This window comes from Mizuhopecten yessoensis, unplaced genomic scaffold (genome assembly GCF_002113885.1).
Source record: "Mizuhopecten yessoensis strain PY_sf001 unplaced genomic scaffold, ASM211388v2 scaffold5133, whole genome shotgun sequence".
NCBI classification, from domain to species: domain Eukaryota; kingdom Metazoa; phylum Mollusca; class Bivalvia; order Pectinida; family Pectinidae; genus Mizuhopecten; species Mizuhopecten yessoensis.
The window spans coordinates 274,641-297,484 of NW_018405896.1; the positions used below are offsets into that span (position 1 = coordinate 274,641).

Sequence of the window (22,844 nt, forward strand, 5' to 3'; positions counted from 1 at the left end):
TGCTTTGCATTTCATGTGCTTTGTTGACTTAACTCTGTCAATTATATGAATTGCCTGTAGTGCTTTGCTTGCTGTGTAATTTGCTTTTAATGCTTTGATGTCATATGGTTTGCTTGCTGTATCGTTATAGATTATTTGCTTGCAGTGCTATATGTTTTTGTTTGTGTAGCTGTTAGTATTTCGCTTAGTATATCAGTACATCATTTACTTGTAGCGTTTACGTGTTAATGTGTCTGTTGTGTAATGTGTTTTGTAGTGCTTGTTTGTTGTGTAATTACTTGAAATTTCTAGTCTTATTCTCATCTAATGTTTTATTATTCCTCTTAGCATTATCTTTACTATTCCTTTATCGTGCTCCATTCACTCTGTATGTATTTTAGATTGTACTATGTACAGCAAAGTGCTTTTGATTTTTCAACATATGTGCATGAGATGTGTGCATGCTCTGTTTGAAGCATTCTCTCATACCTTAGCGATAGTAGTATGTTTTGTTACCTTGCTATGTTTTTTTCCTGATGTTTTGTCGTAATAACAGCTCTTTAGAGCTAGTGTTTACGACACTAAATACAATTGCTTGTATCTTGTATCAAAACGAGATTACGTGTATTGGCTGGTAATTGGCGCAGTAAAGGATAGCGAGATGTTGGCTTGCCATGTTTACTGTTGATCGATGGATACTGAAAGGTTAGCTGGTGTTTGCGCAGGGTACGTTAATGGACAACAGTCGGATTTCAATTGACATTGTGACAGCTGTCATGTGATGTTCGTTATCTGACATGACAACAGCTTTGCAAGAAATTTACAAGACACATATTTAATTGACACTTTAGATAATTGATTTAAACATTTGAAAAGATCTGATTTAAACAAAGAAATCGTATAACACGATCTGGCTCTGTAACCTGATAATTTGTTTTATTTATTAATTTATTTTTTGAGGGNNNGGGGGGGTCGGTTGGTTAATGCACCCTGGCACGAAGATAATGATATATGCTGTGAATATATTGTCCATGATCATAGTAAGCTACTGCGCGAGTTTGTAAAACTTTATCCTGATATCAATGTATATCTTTTGAATTACATTTTTATATATCCGAATTATTGTCAGTTGTTTTATACTCGGCGGTTAGTACGTCACCAATTCCAACATCCCGTAATGATCTTTATGTAAAAAAAAACCCGTTTATTCATAACAACCTATGTTATTGATAACGTTATCAAGTTAAGTGACATATTTAGTTTTATTTGTTGATATTTTTATGAAAATGTAGGGACGTATTCCTAATCCCCGAACAGGTCAGAAAAACTCCGACCCCAGCCTAATGGAATATGTTTTATTTTGTACTTTTTTTCTTTCTAAGAGCTGATTGTCAAAGGATTGTAAAATCCTAATTTTGTCAGAATAAAATCTATGTATCTAATGGGGCCCTTTATTTTATCATTTCTTTAGCTCACCTAGCCCGAAGGTCCAAATGAGCTTTTTTATGCCGATGCGCAGCATCTGTCGTCCGTGCTTCTAACATCAACATTTTCCTTCAAACGAGGGTGATGATATTTGGCCAATAGCATGATGGTTGAAGAGCTACAAAGTAAATATATTCAAATGAATGTCCTTGACCCTCTTTCAGGATCATCGTGGTCAAATATGTTAAAATATTTAAACAATTTCTTCTGAATCTGGTCATTAACACAATGGGATGAAAGACTACCAAGTTTGTTCAAATAAATGACCTTGACCTACTTTTAAGGTCAATGGGGTCTAAAAAGATTGAAAAATATTCGAACAACTTCGTTAGAATAACCAAAATTCCCAGAGTGATGATATTTGGCCAGTAGCCTGCGGGGATGAAGGGCTTCAAAATTTGTTTAAATGAATGACCTTGACCCAATTTCAAGTTCACTGGAATTAAAGTATTTCAAAAACTTATTCTCAATAACCAAAAGGCATAGGGTGATGATATCTAGCCAGTAGCATGCTCGAATGAAGGGCTACCAAGTTTTTTCATTTAATGACATTGACCCACTTCCAATGTCTAGGGTGATGCTATTTTGCCACGATCATGTTGGGGTGATGGGCTACCATTTTATTCAAATGAATGACCTTGACCCACTTTGAAGCTCACTGGTGTCCAATGTTTAAAAAAAATTCAAACAACTTCTTATCAGGACCCAAAAGACAAAGGGAGATTAAATCTAGCCATTATCATGGCCTCAACCGACTTTAAAGGTCACAGGGAGCAAATGTTTAAAACAAGAGGCCCAATGGGCCTACATTGCTCACCTGTTATTTATCTGGGACTCATAAACTAAAATGGACTTAGATCTGGTTGCAAGTAATTTAAAAGAACATTTTAAAATATTTAAACTTTGATCTCCGTGACCTGGAAAGTCTAATAAGGTCATTAAGATGAATAAATTTAAAGCCCTTATATCAGCATGAAACTCGCCAAATATTACCACCCTAGATGTTTTGTTTATTGAGATCAGATAATTTTAAGGTTTATACACATTTTGTCATAAGTGACCTTGAAAGAGGGTCAAGATCATCCACATAAACAAACTTGATAGCTAATGACCTGAGCAAACTACTGGCCACCATCCTATGCTTTCTGGTTATTCAGAGGAAGTTGTTTGAAAGTTTTCAACATATTTGATCCCGGTTATCTGGAATATGGATAAACGTCATAAATTAGAACAATCCTCATAGTTTCTTAACTGAGCATGTGAATGGCATGTGAATGGCATGTGAATGGCCAAACATCATCAGGCCAGCCTTGGTAGCCCTTAATCCCAGCATATCACCAGCCAAGTATCAACATGCTGGGCCTTTTGGTTATTTAGAAGAAGTAGTTTATAGGTTTAAAAATATTTGACCCCTGTGACCTAGAATATAAGTTAAGGTCATTAATTTGAACAAACTTCGAAGCATTTCATTCCAGCATGTTTGGCCAAATATCAACACTTTAGGCCTTCTGAATATTCAGTAGAAGTCATTAAAAGGTTTTAAACATATTTGACCCATGTGACCTTGAAATTAAGTCAAGGTCATGATCATTCATTGGAAAAACTTGGTAGCCCTTTATGAAAGCATGCTTCTGACCAAATATTATCATCCTGGGCCTTTAGGTTATTCAGAAGAAGTCGTTTGGAGATTTTAAACATATTTAACCCCCGTGACCTTGAACATGGGCAAAGGTCATTCATTTGGACAAACTTGGAAGCTCTTCGTCCAAGCATGCTTCTGGCCATCTGTCATCATCCTGGGCATTTTGGTTATTCAGAAGAAGTCTTTTAATATTTTAAACATATTTGACCCTATGACCTTGAATATAAGTCAAGGTCATTCATTTCAACAAACTTGGTAGCTCTTCATCCCAGTATGCTACTGGCCAAATATTGTCACCCTGGGCCTCTTAATTGTTCAGAAGAAGTTATTTTAAGTAAAAAGTTGAAGCCGGATGGACGGATGACTGACACTGCACCACAGCATAAGCTCACTTTGCCCTTCGGGCCAGGTGATCTAACAAATTCGGCAACCCTTCATCCCAGCATGCTGCTGGTGAAATGTGATCACCCCAAGCCTCTTGGTTATTGAGAAGTTGTTTATATAGTTAAATGTTGTCGCCAGACGTGCACAACAGCATAAGCTCTCGTAGCCCTTCCGGCCAGGTGAGCTAAAAATCTTCAAACCATTTCTTCTGAATAATCAAAATGCAAGGGATAGCGATATTTGGTTTGTTGCTTAATTTAGCCAATTTTAATATGTTTGTTCTTTGCACACTAAACATTACTGGTGCGAGATAAATACCAAGTTAGATTTTCATTTGTACTGATGAGCTAAATGCTCAAAATTAATACAGAATCTGCAACTGAACTCGTGGTTTCATGAAACTTTACAGGCATGTTTGCTTTGCCATCATCATTTAAGGTTAAAGTCACTGTTATTACATCACATCACATCCTGGTCATTACTTTGTTCACTGTATTTAACGACAGATTTCTATGAAAATTGTTATGTTTGTCTTGGGTATACAAGTGCATCTCAAACAAGGTTGAATATAGAGTGGTCGGGTGGGGAAGTGGCCCTAAGCCCCTACACAAATGCCCCAGATTTCCATTTCGACCTCTGCTGTGACATTAGTAGTACAGATATGAGTTGTATTACCATGTTGTTGGGCCATAATTCATCTCAGAAGTTATATAAGAATAAAGTAGTTTAGAAGTTATTACTTAGATGAAAATATGAGACAAAGCAAAACTGAACAAAGCCTTAAAAGAATCAAGAAAATGTGGTTGGTATACATATTTTAATTTTATTAGCAAGTTGATGAGCGAGTAAGAAGTTACATGATTTACAAAGCACTTTTTTTTTTTTCAAGGCACAGATGTTCAGAACAAAGTTAGCTTAACACGACTTAAAACTTAGAACAATCCATCCCAAATATTTTCATAATAATTCAAATCTATAGCGAAAACTGCATATGCCAGTTTCCAAAAATCATGTGTGTGTGTGTGTGTGTTTGCGAATGCGTATTTATATATGTGTGTGCGTGTGTTATGGAGTGTGGTCTGAGTGTACAAACATATATATGATAAGCTAAAAAGTATTTTTTTTGTTATCAAATGTCATCAAATAATGTTTGTTTCTTCTTCTTATAATTATAACTTGGTTGTATGTTCTAGTCTATATGTTTGTAAGTGTACCCTAGCCTATATGTTTGTAAGTGTATGAGTGTGTCTTGTTGAGCTACCGGTATGTATTAAATTTATGTTTTCTGTCCATCTATACCGGTTAGGAGAAGATTAATATAGGCTAAGCCTGTTGTCTAATCCATTTATTCAATTGTTTTTGTCTGAGAAAATTTGTTGAAATGAAATAATCATCTAAAGACAAAGAAATGAAAATTAATAAACCTTATTAAAAAACACTTTTACAGTTTTAGACAGAAAAATAATACATTTTGAAGAGGGGATCAAAGGTCTGTTGAGTTAACAATGTTTCAAACAAATGGGCCCTGGTCGCTGACATATATTTCATTACCTTTAACGTCGATCATCACAATCATGCCAAATAAAACAGCGAGAAGTGATTATTGTATTGAAACAGCAGCAACGAGGAAATTACACTGCACCATCCAGTATCACAAGGTGGATTAACATGATCACATTATCATAATGATGATTATCATGATTTTATGTTTTATTATGATGTGAAATAATCATAAAACAAGGATGATCTAGACATTGAAGACTACACCTATAGTTGTAACTACGAACCATGGTGTAATATCTAGATATAGTACCGGTAGTTTACAATTCCAAACGGTTCACCAGATTTTGGCATAGTAATGGCAATAGAATATCAACCCTGACTAAATCTCCAATATTAACAACAGCAGTTACGGAAATTAAACAGATATGTGTTATCAAAACTATAGCAAAATGATTCTATTGTACACACGTCATAACTATGTATATACAATGTCATGATTCTATTGTACACACGTCATAACTATGTATATACAATGTCATGATTCTATTGTACACACGTCATAACTATGTATATACAATGTCATGATTCTATTGTACACACGTCATAACTATGTATATACAATGTCATGATTCTATTGTACACACGTCATAACTATGTATATACAATGTCATGATTCTATTGTACACACGTCATAACTATGTATATACAATGTCATGATTCTATTGTACACACGTCATAACTATGTATATACAATGTCATGATTCTATTGTACACACGTCATAACTATGTATATACAATGTCATGATTCTATTGTACACACGTCATAGTTATGTATATACAATGTCATGATTCTATTGTATACACGTCATAACTAAGTATATAAAATGTCATGATTCTATTGTATACACGCCATAACTATGTATATACAATGTCATGTTTCTATTGTACACACGTCATAACTATGTATATACAATGTCATGATTCTATTGTACACACATCATAACTATGTATATACAATGTCATATCTCTTATTACATACTAAACTTGTTACAGTTGCATAGAAACAAACAGACCACATATTCTACATCGCTATGGCAACAAAGTTAAGATAGTTGCAGGGTTTTACAGGTATATCTGTACAGGTATATGTAACTTACAGCACCAAACTAATATGAAATGTAATCAACTGATTTGCAAACAATTTTAAATACCACTTAGATTTGTTCCTTTCAATTGATTATTTACCAGTAAGTACTCCAGTATTATCGTTTATACTAGTATTATCCTTAACACAAGTTTTATCATTTTACTGGTATTTTTGTTATTAATTCCAGTATGACTAATTTATTTATCAGTATTATCATTTTTCCAGTAGTGATAATGGGGAATATCAATCCCATCATATTGAAGGAAGACTATGGCACTATAAAGCAAACTTCTTCTTTGACTGAACAAAATAAAATTTGATGTTTTTAGTTTTTATTTATTAAATCTTAGCACATATACTTGAAATGAACTTTATTTTTATGAACACCACACATCACTGGTGGATGGACCTGCTATGAAGATAGACCAACCACTCAGCAGATTATGTGTGGCGACTGTTACTCTATGATAACCTGTATCAGTTCTCAGGAGATTTTGTCCTGCGACTGGTTCTACCACAGCCTGAATCCCTTTCAATGACAAAAGGTTTCCACATAACATGTAAGTCCTTATGTTTGAAGCTGCAGGACAAACAATCAAGTACTACCATACTTTCTTTGTATAGGTGGTATGTTAACTGTTATCACCTCAATTGTCATAATACAGGGTGAGATTCATATACAAAACAATTTCTATATCATCCATCATCAGGCAAGACATTGGCAATTTATTTACTTCTTTATGGAATTGCAACTATATAACCCTACCAAAACTCAGCGGACATTCACATCAGCTATATATACCACAGGTGTTGAGTCACTATCATGATGTTGTAATTGTAGTGCAAGATATTACTGACCCTCCCTAGAAGATGTCTGTTTGATTAATGCTAATCAAAATGCTAATTTTTCATGAATAAATTTCAATTATCCATGACATTAAAATATTTTAAGAATGGTATATTATAGTATTGAATTTAGTGCAATTTAGTTTGAATTTGGCATTTATATTGACTATGTATGCCAAAAGAAAGCAGTTCAATGTGCCTACAGGTATTAATGGTGAATAGATTTAGAGACAAGGTCTTGTCTGTAACGACCAGATATACCATCAAGGGGAGACTACCCCACTAATTTTTGATGACATTAACCCCTCGTTGTTAATCTGTGTCAAAAGGTCAGTAAACAACTGACGACCACAACAGATAATCAGTAAATATCACAATGTTACATAGAACTAGTACCTACATGCATATTGGTTGGTAAAAAACATCCAAGCGTTCTTATGTAAAATTTCAAATAAATGTTTGGGAAATAATAAACAAATTTGAAATGTCATTACACTTTTATGTTTATTATAATCAATATTATATTTCTTCAGGAGTAAGTATGTGAAAGATTTGAAGAGTACGTACATGAAAATCATTAACATTACTCGACTTCCATTACTGTACAGCGAGAGTTAGCTTGGTAAGTTTAATGACCCCATTTGGATTGCTGACCTCAGACAAAAGTGTGAAATAAGACAGTAATTTTTTATCATTGTTTAACTTTGTTTCTCTTCTTCCTAGAAAATACTCACTTTTAAATTTACGTAGGTACAATGTATAATAGCCCTAAAGCACAAGACTGTGCTGTAGATACCCACTATAGAAAGTACTACATCAGACATAGGAGTATGGAACTCGGCCACAAAAATATAAACCTCTGGTATCTAATGAATCACAAAGATCTTAAACGCCTTTTTAGGGTAAAAATTGGCACATCTGCAGATGCTAGATTTGCCTGCAATGAGGCCTGCTATGTGATCTACACATATGTATGTAAAGTTTGGTCACCAGGTTGTCTTTTTTCAATTTCTTACAACATAGAAATAAACCATTTAAAAAAGAATGTTTTGTATATTTGATAGGGTAAGGTCATCTTGTGGTGATCCATTAAGGAAGTTTTCAGGATGAATACATGTATAATTTATAAAAAAAAAAGCGAACAAAAAAGTGAAATATCAGTAGTATCAGTCGGTACACACAGAACCGGTGGGTGATAATAGCACCTAACCAATTATATACATTGGACATCAAAGAATTAATAAAAAAAAGATTTCGTTCATAAAGACTATGTAACACATTGGTGATACCAGAGACACATTCCATGATGCTACAGGATATTTTTTCAAAAAATAAATGTTATCATGAATTTTAACCAATGCATTCAAATTGTAAATACAACAAAAATAAACCAAAGATATAATTTTCAGTTTTCATCTATTCCCACCTTTTTTTTTTTAATATATAAAAACTGGAATTGTTGCATAATGGAATGGTTAGAATGAATATCCCTATTACATATTAGACGTACTATCTAGTTTCATTTTGTGTGACTGATTGAAATTCCTTAGAAAGTGTCCCACACTATGGGAACTACTTGTGAAGCAATATTCAAGGTGATCATGCTGAAATTGTTCGATATGATAAGTTATTCCACAAACTAGTAAGGCCAACCTTTCCTCAAACTCCCTGGATTTATTCCTGACCTATTGGTGATACAACACAGCCCTGGGGGGTCTATCACATGCATATCAACGTAATATTTAAGCAATCATGCTTTAATCACTTGACTGTATAGGTGGAGGAATTGTTTTTGCATTCCAATCGGAAAAATGTTCATTGGTACATTGTTAAATTAGCAGGATAAAACATGTTTGTAATGGTCTGTAAAATAGAAACGAAATAAAACTGAAGAAATAGGGAATGAGCCTTTTGTTGACAGTACAATTGTATCTGCATTACTACCATGCCTAAAGAACATGTGTATCGGTTCTTATAATCACCACAATTACGGTACGTTTGTATTTATCTTAACCATGTTAACAGTAGTTAGTGTATTTATCTTAACCATGTAAACAGAAGTTAGTGTATTTATTATTGCCATGTTTACAGTACAGATGTTTCTGTTTATATTATAACCACAATTCTGACATATTTGACCTCTATGATCTTAAAAGTAGGCCAAAGTAAAAAACAATTCTCAAACTGTATGGGGCTCTTTCCACGGAACCTACCAGCCTAATATCATGATTCCAGGTCATTCCATTATTCTTAAGAAGTCATTTGAAGTTTTCGATATATTTGACCCTATGACCTTGAATACAGGTCCAGGTTATTTTTACTTATAAACTTTGTTGGGCTTTATCTTACGGAGCTACCAGCCTAATATCATGATAATAAGTGATTTTTGATTTTTCAGAAGAAGTTTTTGAAGTTTTTGACAGATTTTACCTTGAAAGTAGGGCAAAGTCATTTTTTTGTTCGCAAACTTTGTCGGGCACAGTCAAAAAAAGCTACCAGCCAAATATCATGACTCTAAGTCTCTTGGTTCTTTATAAGTGGTTTATAGAAAAAGTTGATGAATGAGCGACGAAAGCTGTGCCACAGCATAAGCTCAGTTGGCCCTTTAATTTGGACCAGTTGAGCTTATAGCCACATTATATTACATGTATTTGTATTTATAATTTCCACATTACAGTACATTGATTTTTGTAAACGTAATTTTTATCAATATTTATCATTACCAACCAATTCTTAGCTTCATTTTCATCAGCTAATTACAATTAAATGTAATAGTGTTTGTCTGGGTAAGTTTGATATTGGATCTTGTTTTTCCTATACAAAGATATATGTTCATAAGTACATTCCTTGTTCTTGTGTATATATTCACAGGACAACTAAATCTTGATGTTATATAGAGTTATATCACATAATATACAGCTTTTCTTTAGATCTATTAATGCCCTTTAACTGCAGATTAAATCATGTAACATTTGTCTATATTTTCATCTTTATAATTTGTCAAGTTCTACAATATCTAATCTAAAACACACAACAGAGAAAGTCTAGAGCAGTATATTATTATTTAGAATCCAGGGTAAAACTTCTATTTGGATAGTCAATCATTATTTGTGGAATAGGGGGATGCTTGTCAATTTAGCTTTCCCATATAACATGAACTTATGTTCATTGTTTTAATTTCTCTATCACACTGATTTGACAGTGAAGGATGTATGTGTTTAAACCTTCCCTGAGAAACAACATGTTCAACACACTCCATTATTTACAATTCTAAATTGAAAAATAAAGAAAAATAATGTTTTTTTAAAATCTGATATACACACAAGTTCAGATATAATCAACAAAAACTTCTACTAAAATCAAGAAAATAAATCATAAATTTATTGCATATTAATGAAGTTATTATAATAAGTGTTATGTATAGCATAGAAAACAGAACAAAACTTCAACAGTAGAATTACATGTACAGGTAGGACTCGGAGATTATATGTATATTGGGCAGTATAAGCATCTACATATAAAAGCACTTTAGGGCGACTACATAAAGCTTAGTAAAGTCAAAAAATATTTGTCAACACACAAATTAATATTCATGACTAAACAAGACAGCATATCTTTTCATTCACGCTTCAATACCATGGGTTCTAGCCTTTAAATTTTATTTCAAAATCTTTTATTGGTACTCAAGAATAATTCTTATTGTAAATACTTACTTATACTCCATTGTACATACATGTGTATAAAACAACAAGAATTTATGATATTAAGACAACATGAATTAATCTTTAGTTTCTCGAAATTGACTATTGCATTTCATAAGCCCACATTATCAATTTTATCGCCAATATATATAGCCGATAATGTCAATGTGCATGCCAAAAATTATGGATACCAATTTAATATCTGAAGTTGAAATCGGACAGAAGCAAATGTGCCATACAACATAACATGTGAATATAGTGACCAATGCAAATATATACCTATCAATTAATTATACCCGAGACATGTCTCTGTAATGGTAGTACACTCAACCAAATATCAACAAATTTAACCTCAGTGACCTTCAATAGGTCAAGGTTTTTCTCTCCGCAATTTGCGTAGCACTCCATTCTAAGAACCTATTGAACAAATATCATTACTCTAGACATTTTTGCTTCATCAGAAGAAGGAATTTGACATTTGTTTCAACAAATAAGATACATGTGACCTTGAATATAGATCAAGATCAATTCTTTTCACAAACTTGTAGAATTTCATTCAAGCAAGCTATATGCCAATTGTCATTACTCTAGACCATTCAGTTCTTCAGAAGAAGTTGTTGGAGGGTTTTAACAAATTCGCCCCCTTTTATATATTATTACCTTAAAGGAAATCAAGGTCAATTCACTAGAACAAGAAAAATGTATGAATGCTCCTTGGTTTTGTGGTTGACATTTAAAAAGCAACAGTGACCTTTCGTATAGACCTGGGACCCTCAGGTATTCCCATAGTTGACCTTTGTGTAAACTTTGTTAAAGATTTTTTATAAATCGGGACAGAATGGGACAGGCTATTCTCATACATGACCTCTGTATAAATTTTGAGTCTGTTGAGAAGAAATTGTAGTGTCATGACAATGAATCTTGACAGAACGGGAGGGGACAGGACAGGTTGTGATTGTAAGGTCAAGATTACATTATATACCCCCCTGCCCCCCACCCCCACCAAAAAAGAATAAAAAATAGCTGGGGCGTACAAAATTCAAAATGAATAGAGACAGATGTCCACCACAGCAATCTTTTTCCAAAGATTGTCCTGTTCAGAAACTAAAGATTAATTCTTTTTATCCAAAATTATTCTAATTTCCCTTAATAATTTCAATTACAAGTACCTATTGCATTCAAGTGTATGTTAAAACCACCCAGGAACATGGTTATCTCATTATAATCAGGATACCACTTCTAACATTTTGTTGAGTTCCTTAAAAAACATCTTAGACAAATATGACACCTCCAAACACCTCAAGTATTCAGCGGAATTAAGACAAATATGACACCTCCAAACACCTCAAGTATTCAGCGGAATTAAGAATGAAGCTCAATACATACTTAAATTTACTTTTAATCTTTACTTTTTGTTCAAAACATTGCAAGCATTAATAACAAACTAGTCTGCCTGTATTTTCTCTAGTCTGAACATTTCCTAATATAATCTTTTGCAACAGCAGCAATGTTAATATGTAATAGTCAACTTCTTGTCCTTCATTTCAAATGCAATCCTTGCAGGCCTATCTTTTGATGCGATTGATATACCCAGTCAAAATGCAAGGGAGATTACTCGTACAGTTTTATCAAGCCATTGAATTTCATACAGACCACTGATCATGTGACAAGTGTTGGTAGGTGATCATGAGGTGATCATGATTGAAGCAGGAAATGACAGCTGTATCCGACAGACAAAATAGAACCGTGACCTCCCGATGGAAGTGTTCAGGTGTTCAGATACTCTTACTTTTTCTTTACAATTTCAAACTTCCAGTCAAATTCAGTGTATTTATGCTTGTCATCGTCGAAAAATGTGCTTTTCACGTTGTATGTTCCGCGAGCTAATAATCCTGAGGGCGTGTCCTCCACAGCGCTTTGAAAGCAATGCGGCTCATGTTTTGGGCCATAACTTCCCATCATCAACAGCTTCTTATCCACTGTAAAAAAAAATAATCTCCCATTACTATTTATTTGTGATCACCTTTTCTCAATAAATGTTCACTGCCATTGAATGGGAAACACCAGACTATTTCTTATTATACACTAGCATCAGTGTACACAGTGCTTACAATAAGTTTTAGAGTTTTTCAGATTCAACTGATTCAATAAATTGATATGCTTTTATCAAGTAAGCAATAACTATAATTACAGGCTAAAAACAGAATCTGAAAAGGTTTTAAATATCAATTAAGCAGTAAGTATTCTGGAAATTTATTTTTCCCTCAGAACCATAATACTGAAAACACACCTTTTACGCCTTTCCTCTTGCAAATATGGCTATATTTTAAACCTGTCACAATATCCCTTTGGACATTAAACAAAATAGCAATTCTGTATGGTCTGCCCTCAACTATTTCAAACTTTTTTTCCTTCAAGGTTGACAGGTCCCCTGGAGAAAAAACAACAAAGTAAATGAATTAGAAACATAAATGACAAGACTAACAAGAGGGCTGATATTGATCATGTTGATATTTAAGCAATCATGGTAAGGTAACAGTGCAACAAAGTATGTGAATGCTAGGTCTTTTCATGCCTACAAATTTCCATATAAGACCATAAGAAGCATGTAATTGGTTTCAATTTCAATTAATAAGGATCCTTGTTAAAAGTGATTGAAAGTCTTTGTTTTTGTTTCACAATTATAACTAATACTATTATTCATATGTTGTAAAGCGCTTTAGAGTAATTTTAGCGACTAGTCCCCACTGGACTTGGGATCCCTGATTTAATTGCTCAACAGTTTACACATCAGTGAGCATGACACGAAGCCATGCATGGCGAAATCAGCCAGCCATTCACAACTTATACACCTACGCGGCTAATTGGTCTGGTCCTGTAATCTAAGTGGCTGGACCTACGCGGCTAATTGGCCTGGTCCTGTAATCTAAGTGGCTGGACTTACGCAGCTAATTGGCCTGGTCCTGTAATCTAAGTGGCTGGACCTTCGGGTCTAATTGGCCTGGTCCTGTAATCTAAGTGGCTGGCAGTGTGAATCCATGTAGCTATTGTTTCTTCACTATGATAGCAAAGTATGTGAATGCTAGGTCTTTTCATGCCTACAAATTTCCATATAAGACCATAAGAAGCATGTAATTGGTTTCAATTTCAATTAATAAGGATCCTTGTTAAAAGTGATTGAAAGTCTTTGTTTTTGTTTCACAATTATAACTAATACTATTATTCATATGTTGTAAAGCGCTTTAGAGTAATTTTAGCGACTAGTCCCCACTGGACTTGGGATCCCTGATTTAATTGCTCAACAGTTTACACATCAGTGAGCATGACACGAAGCCATGCATGGCAAAATCAGCCAGCCATTCACAACTTATACACCTACGCGGCTAATTGGTCTGGTCCTGTAATCTAAGTGGCTGGACCTACGGGTCTAATTTGCCTGGTCCTGTAATCTAAGTGGCTGGACCTACACGGCTAATTAGCCTGGTCCTGTAATCTAAGTGGCTGGACTTACGCGGCTAATTAGCCTGGTCCTGTAATCTAAGTGGCTGGACTTACGCAGCTAATTAGCCTGGTCCTGTAATCTAAGTGGCTGGACTTACGCAGCTAATTGGCCTGGTCCTGTAATCTAAGTGGCTGGCAGTGTGAATCCATGTAGCTATTGTTTCTTCACTATGATAGCAAAGTATGTGAATGCTAGGTCTTTTCATGCCTACAAATTTCCATATAAGACCATAAGAAGCATGTAATTGGTTTCACTTTCAATTAATAAGGATCCTTGTTAAAAGTGATTGAAAGTCTTTGTTTTTGTTTCACAATTATAACTAATACTATTATTCATATGTTGTAAAGCGCTTTAGAGTAATTTTAGCGACTAGTCCCCACTGGACTTGGGATCCCTGATTTAATTGCTCAACAGTTTACACATCAGTGAGCATGACACGAAGCCATGCATGGCGAAATCAGCCAGCCATTCACAACTTATACACCTACGCGGCTAATTGGTCTGGTCCTGTAATCTAAGTGGCTGGACCTACGGGTCTAATTTGCCTGGTCCTGTAATCTAAGTGGCTGGACCTTCGGGTCTAATTGGCCTGGTCCTGTAATCTAAGTGGCTGGACTTACACAGCTAATTAGCCTGGTCCTGTAATCTAAGTGGCTGGACTTACGCAGCTAATTGGCCTGGTCCTGTAATCTAAGTGGCTGGACCTACGCGGCTAATTGGCCTGGTCCTGTAATCTAAGTGGCTGGCAGTGTGAATCCATGTAGCTATTGTTTCTTCACTATGATAGACAAAAATTGTTTCTTTTCGTGACACTGATTTAAATTTGTGAGAAATGTGTCTCAAGCCTTGAAGAATATTTATTTAGTAATTTTCAGGAGTCTCATGCCAAATTGTTAGATATGGCATGTACGCTGCAGTGAAAGTTTTATATTTCACTACGGCTACACACTATTCTCTCGACTGCATTGCCTGCCCCCCAGATAGAAAATCAGAAAATTCATAGCACTTAAAAATGTAGATTTAAGGAAGGATTTTTTTTTTTTCAACATTCATGAAGTCAAAACAGCATTTGCTTTCTGGAGATACTTACCATGAATCGCATCATTCCTAAAATGAAATTGTATTAACTTATTCAGAAATGTACCTGTTAGATCCATTGATTGCTTATCATCTGGTGCGTCTTCAAAACGAAGTTCCAGTGTCTTCAGGATTACCTTAGCCTCTATAGATGGATCTGAAAAAGAAAGCAGGTATTATGCCTTTTTTAAAGCTGGTGTAACAACGACTTTTTAACCCCTAGCCTGCAAAATGTTTATGCTGTATGCAAACAAGTATTTTGTAGAACCTCGCCAGAAAGCACATCAGATTACTTCATTGATCCTTAGTTCAACAAGAAAGCCTAGAAGGAGGTTGGTGTTCATTCTCCTTACAGGTACTATTTCATATTCCATTGGAAGCTCAGATTTGGGGATATGTTTGATACATTTTCAAGATTCCGTACCCCTAGATAACTAGAACACTGACAGGTCATTAAGGGCCCCGTCTTGTGGCAATATATCCCACCATAATCATCAAGAAGCAATCTGCCCATACAGCTGAGCTTGATGTTTGACATTTGGACTTCAAAAGAATTTCAAGGAAGAAAAATATACATTTTACATGTACTATGATGTGAGTCTTGTTTCCTTCCACCTCCATATTTGCTGGACTAACAGAAATGTAAATACTGGTGCAATACTCATTTGTTAGCTTTGATTTGTTTTATTTCACCTTATATACCCCCTCCATCAAGAGCCAGGGTCAAAGTCAGAGATCCACTTTGTCTTTCATATTTGGACCCAAATGACCTTGACCATTAACCAAGTGACCCTGATCTTTGGTCAGTTGACTAATTCTATAATTCCGACCAACTTTGCTTCATAATATCATAACAAAATGTGCATCAGTGACCCCTACAAAACTTGACCTCGACCCTTTGACCCTTTGACCCAGTGATCTTGACCTTTAGTCAATTGACTCCTTGTGTAATTCTGACCAACATTGCTGCATAATGTCATAAAAAAATGTTCATCAGGGAAAAGATACAAAATTCAACCTTCACCTTTGACCAAGTGACCTTGAACTTTGGTCAGGTTGACTCCTTGTTTAATTCTGATCAACTTTGCTTCATCATGTCATAACAAAATGTTCATCAGTGAAAAGATGCAAAACTTGACCTTGACCTTTGAATCTAATGACCTTAACCTTTGACCTCAACTTTTTACATCAGTGTGTCTCTTTGTTTTATTCCGAATAACTTTGCTTCATAATGTCATAAAATGCTCATTAGTGAAAAACTACAAAATTTGACCTTGACCCCTGACCCGATGACCTTGACCTTTGGTCAGTTGACTCCTTGTTTAATTCTAAGCATCATTGCTTCAAAGTGTCATACCAAAATGTTCACCAGTGAAAAGATACAAAATTTAACCTTGACATTTGACCTTGACATTTGGTCAGGTTGACTCCTTGTTTAATTCTGATCAACTTTGCTTCATCATGTCATAACAAAATGTTCATCAGTGAAAAGATGCAAAATTTGACCTTGACCTTTGAACCTAGTGACATTGACCCTTGACCTTGACTTTTTACCTCAATGTGTATTTTTGTGAACTGAACATCTTGACTAAGTTTCATGTACATCGTTCAATAAATACCAAAGTTTATCAGCCAGGAACAAAATTTTTGGACAGACAGACAGAGTGATTACTATAGGGCACTCGTATCTCTGATACGGGGCCCTAATTAGTTACATAAGGCAATTCTTGAAAACTGGGGGAACAACCATCTGTTTTGGGGGTTTCTTGGGAATATTGCTATTACCCAGTCCAATTTAGGAAATCTGTGAATCTTGTAAATCAACTTAAACCTCGCAATGTTATATGTTTTTGGCCACCAGGACAAACATCACTTTATAGCAATGTGCTAACTATTTGTAATTCTTATATATAATTACACATTGTTTTGCAATGACAGATGAATTCTCATTAGGACCAGGGCTATTTTATCAAGTGGAACATACAAATACAAGCGATCCTAGAGGGATCTTGGTGGCCACCATTGTACCATCTTCATTAGGTCAATGTCAGTTTAACCTTTTTCTTCTTTTCTTTTATCTGTTTGATTGAGTCATGTAAACAGTAAATGCATCTTGTGGTAACTTCTGATCTAAACTAATAACTTGAACTTCATGCTGCTGTAAAATTGTTTATTGACAGATGATTGACAGCAGACAGCACAATACAGTTATAAGATCATCTTTGTCCTTCAGACTAGGCAAGCTAGAAATAAACTTAACGGTTTAAAACAAGACATCCCAGAGGGATCTTGGCGCCCACCATTGTACCATCTTTATGAGTTCTTTGTCAGTGCAATCTTTTCTCTTCTTTTCTCTTTGTTTCTCTAATCTGTTTGACCGAGTCATGTCTTTTGATCTTAACTAAATACTGATGTGTATAAAAGACAACCTTCAAAGTGAGTTTGTCATTTCACATAGTACTAGTTACTAGTACAGTACTTAATGTGAAAGAAATAGATTCGATCATTTCAATATAAGAAAGATCTGTTTAGTTCTTCCTTAAGCCATTTTGTTTTTATGATCAGTCTCAAAATATAACATGCACAACAAGGGATCAAGGGGAATGTAAATATAAAATTTGAGATAGATCCCTCAAGTTATTCCTGAGAAATAGTACTAACAAACCTTCAATTTCAAAAATCGAAGATGGCTGTCGGTCGGCCATTTTGTTTATCTGATCATTCTCAAAATTAAACATGCTCAACTACAGACCAAGGGGAACCTACATATATAAATAAAGATGGAGCTCTCCAATACTTCCTGAGAAATAGCCATAACAAACCTTCACTGTCAAAAACAAAGATGGCTGCCTGTCGGCCATTGTTTATCCGATCAGTCCCAAAAATTTTCCTGCACAACTAGGGACTAAGGGGAACCTACATATAAAATTTAAGAAAGATCCCTCTGGTACTTCCTCAGAATTAGCAATAAAAATAATTGTTTAAGGACAAACGACGGACCACTGACGCAGGGTGATTAGAATAGCCCACCACCAGATGATGGTGGGCTAAACAAAAGTAAATTATCAGCTTTCCCATTTCATTTTCATGATACATGTGTATTTGGTGCTCCAATGAATATATACCATCAATACAAAATGTATCAGTTAATATTAGGAGTTTCATTTGTAGCCAAAATAACACTCTATTAGGGGTTTCATTTGTAGCCAGTAAAAGTACTCTCCTACTATAGATATTTCACAATCTACTTCCATGAAAAAATGTAAAAGAATGGTAATAAGGTATTATGAAATATACTGAAATTAACAAATTCGTTCTGGAGACACACAACCTGAAATCTTATTGAAACCCTTGTGTATGTATTATCTTTGAGATAGTCAAAATTTACACTTGTCACCAGAGGACAGTTATTTGTATTATCTATTGTTGAAAATTAAGCCTAAATGTCCATGTGGCAGTCAACTTACTATCATAATAATTGTTAGTACAAAGCTACCACAAACAATTTTCGTCTGTAAAACAAAAATAATTGAGGCGACACTTAGTGTGCCTGTGTCCAAATAGAAGAACAACACATCATACCAATAACTAGGTCTTGAGTGTTCTCCCCCATCAACTGTTTCTTGTAGTTCACCAAACTCTCATCATCTTTGTCTGCCTCTAAAATTTCCTTCATGGACTTTTGCTCAGGAGCCTTGTAATTTGGGTTGACCTCATCATCCTCATCTTCTTCTAGCTCCTGCTGACCAACCTCCACTTGCTCTCCTGACTCTGCCATGTTGCTCAACTGTAAAAAAAAAACCATCACTCATGTTGCTCAACAGGAGAAAAGAAAAATCATTCATGTTGCTCATCTGTAAAAAACCCACATCATTCATGTTGCTCAAGAGTAGAAAAACATCACTTACTTGCCAAATTTTACATAAATATCTGAACACTGAATAGGGAACTCTTGTCATACAAAGCCATGTAGATCTACATGTGATCAATGGGTCCTATAGAAATTCAAATAGTGGTGGGTCATATAGATCTACAGAAAGTGACAGATCCTGTAGATAGTGAGGGGACCTGCAGATCTACAGATAGCGATGTACAGTGATCTATAGATTCACATACACTGATGGGTTAGCCATGTACATATACAGTGATCTGTAGATTCACATACACTGATGGGTTCAACATTAGATAGCGATGTACAGTGATTTGTAGATTCACTATCACTAAAGGGTCCAACAGATCTAGTGATAGTGAACGGGTCCTGCAAATCTACAGATGGTGACAGGTGATGATCCTGGAGGTCTTCAGATAATGATGTACAGTGATCTGTAGATTTACATACACTAATGGGTCCAACAGATCTACAGAAAGTAAAAGATCCTGTAGATAGTGAGGGGACCTGCAGATCTACAGATGACAATGATCCTGGTGGTGTTCAGGTAGTGATAGGCAGTGCCAGGACCTTAAGTTCTACATATAGTGACAGCTCTCATCATCTCCTGGATAACGTAAAACCTGATCAATCAATCAAGTGACAGGTCTTATAGATCTGTATGAACTGACAAGTCCTATAGATCTGTAGATGGTTATGATTCCTAAAGATCTTCAGATAGTGATGGGTCCTGTAGACAAGGATTTATCTACCATTTTGAATCATTAACCCTTTTTCTTAAAATAGCGGAAAATGTTTTTTGTTATTCATTAATATCAATCTCACAATAATATTTGAACAAATTGCTTCTATTTTAATTAAATCTTCATGACAGTGTTTTCATTTTCTTATTTTGTTGTTAAGTATTTAGGTCAACTATCCCTTAAGAGGGGAACTGATAGTGTTGGGAATCGGATGAGATATCGTAATCGATTATTGGAAGACTTGTCATGAACGATTAATCGATTGTAATCGGAATATCAAAACGTTGGTAAATACATTGTGTAGTGTATAGAAAAATACGAAACTACAGTTTATGATGTGGTTATCTTTACCTAATAGCGCGAGTACATACTTACGCCCACACCTGTGGCTTCTAACAACACGCTGGGCAAAGATAGTAACTTTGGATACATTGCAGTTTTAAATAAATTCAGCATATTTAAAGCAGTTTTTGATTTTTCAATTATTAGACATTGTAATCGAGTGCTTACTTTTTCAAACAAATATTGATCGACTTTCAACTTTTTTCAATTATCGGAACACCACTAGGAAGTTAGGAACCAACCTACTTTTGATAATAAAATTTGCTTGGATTATAGCCTAGTAGATCTACAATATATGTACTTACTGTGTTGGGATGGAGGCTCTTGATCTAAGTTATAGTTCTACTGTTGTGAATCAGCTGAAATTTCAAGATGAATAAAAATACCATTAAAACAAACTCTAGATCCATGATCCCTGTATACGTAGTTGAAATTGCAAGATGTTAACAATAATGATTGTAACAGAAGAATGAGTTTGGATTATATTTGCTGTAGTTGTCGGTAAATAGAAGAAGGTTTTTAAATTCAGTTTTAATCAAATTTCTTGATTTTTTATTGTAATAACTATGCAAATTGAGTAAAAGTATGTGAACATTGGTTGGTTATTTTAAGGAATTAAAAAAGGATAATGGAGATGAATATCTGTAGGATCAAAGAATGCAAGAATTCGTTACAGCAGATATGTTTGGACCTAAACTGGTGTATTCAGAGTGAAATTAGACATTTTACAGATTAAGAACATCATTCAGTAAAAATACCACCCACATGTTTCCAAGATTTCTCAATCATATACAGCTGTACTGCCACTTTTTGCATATTCATGAGACTGATTACGTCCTTGCATGACCTTACGTCTCATGAACCTCTTATAGATTATATGTAGTGCAAGCCGAGTAGAACTTTGAAACATTATAATGACAACAAAAACCTGCTATGACACAACACATACCTCATATATTGATAAATGGGTTATTTATTTTATCAAAATCCATCTTTATTATCACCAAATGCTGCAAGATTCCGAATCCTCTGTTGAAAATTTCCCACCTGAGCGACACCAATTTGTAGATTATGCAAATTACATAGGAGTGACTAAGCAAGGAACCATACTGATCCGGACCGAACTTAATACATTTTTTCTATTTAGAAGAATTCCAGACCGCCTCTTTTTGTTGATCACGCAGTCAATCCTATGTAATTTGCATAACCTACAAAATGTCATCACTCAAGTGGGAAATTTTGCACAATTAAAAACAGAACTCTACTGACGGAATGTAGCAGCTGTTAGTGATCTTTATAACTCTGTATCAATCAAACACCAAGAAAGCTGATACCGCCTATATGCGCAGCTCATGTCTTGTGATGGATCTTTGATAACAATACTGTCATACATGCTCTTGTGCAATTTGTGTTAGTTGCCAATCTCTGGCTTTATGGCTTTATATGTCTCTGGATCAACCCTGTCCAGTTCAGCTACATTCTTTCCTTCCTTGTCTAAGTCTTCGCCCCGAAGATGCGCAGATTTAGATAGGGAAGCTTGTTCTACAACAAACCTCTGAACCTCTTGTGTATATACCATCAATGGTTACATCTTTTCAGGTCAAAACATATCTGCTTAAAAGGAAAACTCTTGTCTCTGTGTATAAGGTAGAGTGTTTTTGCTACCTTAATTTAACAGCCTGTTCCTTTATGAATTGGGGAAACAAAGCATTATTTGTATTGAAATCGGGAACATATTCCTCATCTTTTGGTCGTTTTGGGAAAATAAGGCACTTTTTAGCTAGTGGAATCAGCCTGTATTCGGCAGTAAAACTGAGCAAAATATTCACTGCTAGATGCGGAAGAAAGTGGTCCGAATAACACCACGGCACCACTTACACTATGCTATATATTTCTGATGCAGAAAAATGAAATCTGGCCGGATGAATGGACCTGTTCAACGACAAACTATCGAAAGAGCTCGATATAATGAGTAATTGTAATGTGTTCAATACAAATCTGAAGTGACTGAAACCAAAGGCGGAAGTAAAGTTAGCGGTAGTATTTCGCCCACTCTTCCCAGAACACCTGTCAGTCAATAAAAATATTAGCTTTCAAAAACATTATAAACTGAACATTTAACATTCACATCGATCGAATAGCATGATAAACACATGGGAAATATGTCTTTAAACATAATTTCCTTCTAACATGACTCACCGGTACTTGCTTCCTAGCGCTCGACAAAGCGTATGAATTATTTACCTATCCGGCTTTTCACTTCCGCTCCGCAAGAAATAGTTCACGGTTGTTGGCGTACAATAAGTAAATAACGACATCGATTATGCAAATCGTATTACTGATGCGGAAAATAATCAACTAGGAGGTTATGTGTAAAATTTAAATTTGTTTAGATACATATGATTGTATGTAACAAATTCCATTTGACCCACTAAAGGCGAAAGTTCAAGGCCATTAAGTGAAGGCGTGTTGTCTGAAACCAGAGGTTAAGCATACAGCATCCCAGGCTGGCCTTTACGTCATCGAGCACACTATTCCCTATTTGGTATATCTGTTCAACAAATGTAAGAGATTCAAAAGCAAACGTCAAGTTATGTTGACACA

At 35.0% G+C, this 22,844-nt stretch overlaps 1 protein-coding gene across 3 annotated transcripts; it reads right to left on the reverse strand.

Moving 5' to 3' along the window:
* Positions 1–4,293: 4,293 nt before the first annotated feature.
* On the reverse strand, positions 4,294–22,539 carry LOC110450213 (rho GDP-dissociation inhibitor 2-like). Of its 3 annotated transcripts, XR_002462949.1 has the most exons (7): positions 22,440–22,495; positions 20,546–20,599; positions 18,849–19,053; positions 15,334–15,423; positions 12,978–13,118; positions 12,032–12,666; positions 4,294–11,985 (listed from the first exon to the last, which is right to left on the reverse strand). XR_002462949.1 is itself a non-coding variant. In XM_021497539.1 (6 exons), the coding sequence occupies exons 3-6, from the start codon at positions 19,042–19,044 to the stop codon at positions 12,473–12,475; spliced, it is 621 nt and encodes a 206-aa protein (XP_021353214.1). In that variant the 5' UTR covers positions 19,045–19,053; positions 20,546–20,599; positions 22,440–22,495; the 3' UTR covers positions 4,294–12,472. The 3 variants fall into 3 exon arrangements, 2 of the variants coding, with proteins under 2 accessions (XP_021353214.1, XP_021353215.1); XM_021497539.1 differs by having other exon boundaries at positions 4,294–12,666; XM_021497540.1 differs by lacking the exon at positions 20,546–20,599 and having other exon boundaries at positions 4,294–12,666; positions 22,440–22,539.
* Between the last annotated feature and the right edge of the window lie 305 nt (positions 22,540–22,844).

Excerpts from the sequence above, each read along its gene's own strand:
- LOC110450213 (XM_021497540.1), bottom strand. The coding sequence starts at position 19,044 with ATGGCAGAGTCAGGAGAGCAAGTGGAGGTTGGTCAGCAGGAGCTAGAA. Across the intron at positions 15,424-18,848 it reads CACTCAAGACCTAGTTATTG|ATCCATCTATAGAGGCTAAG; the intron begins GTATGATGTGTT and ends TTTCTTTTTCAG. Across the intron at positions 13,119-15,333 it reads GCAATCAATGGATCTAACAG|GGGACCTGTCAACCTTGAAG; the intron begins GTACATTTCTGA and ends TTTTTTCTCCAG.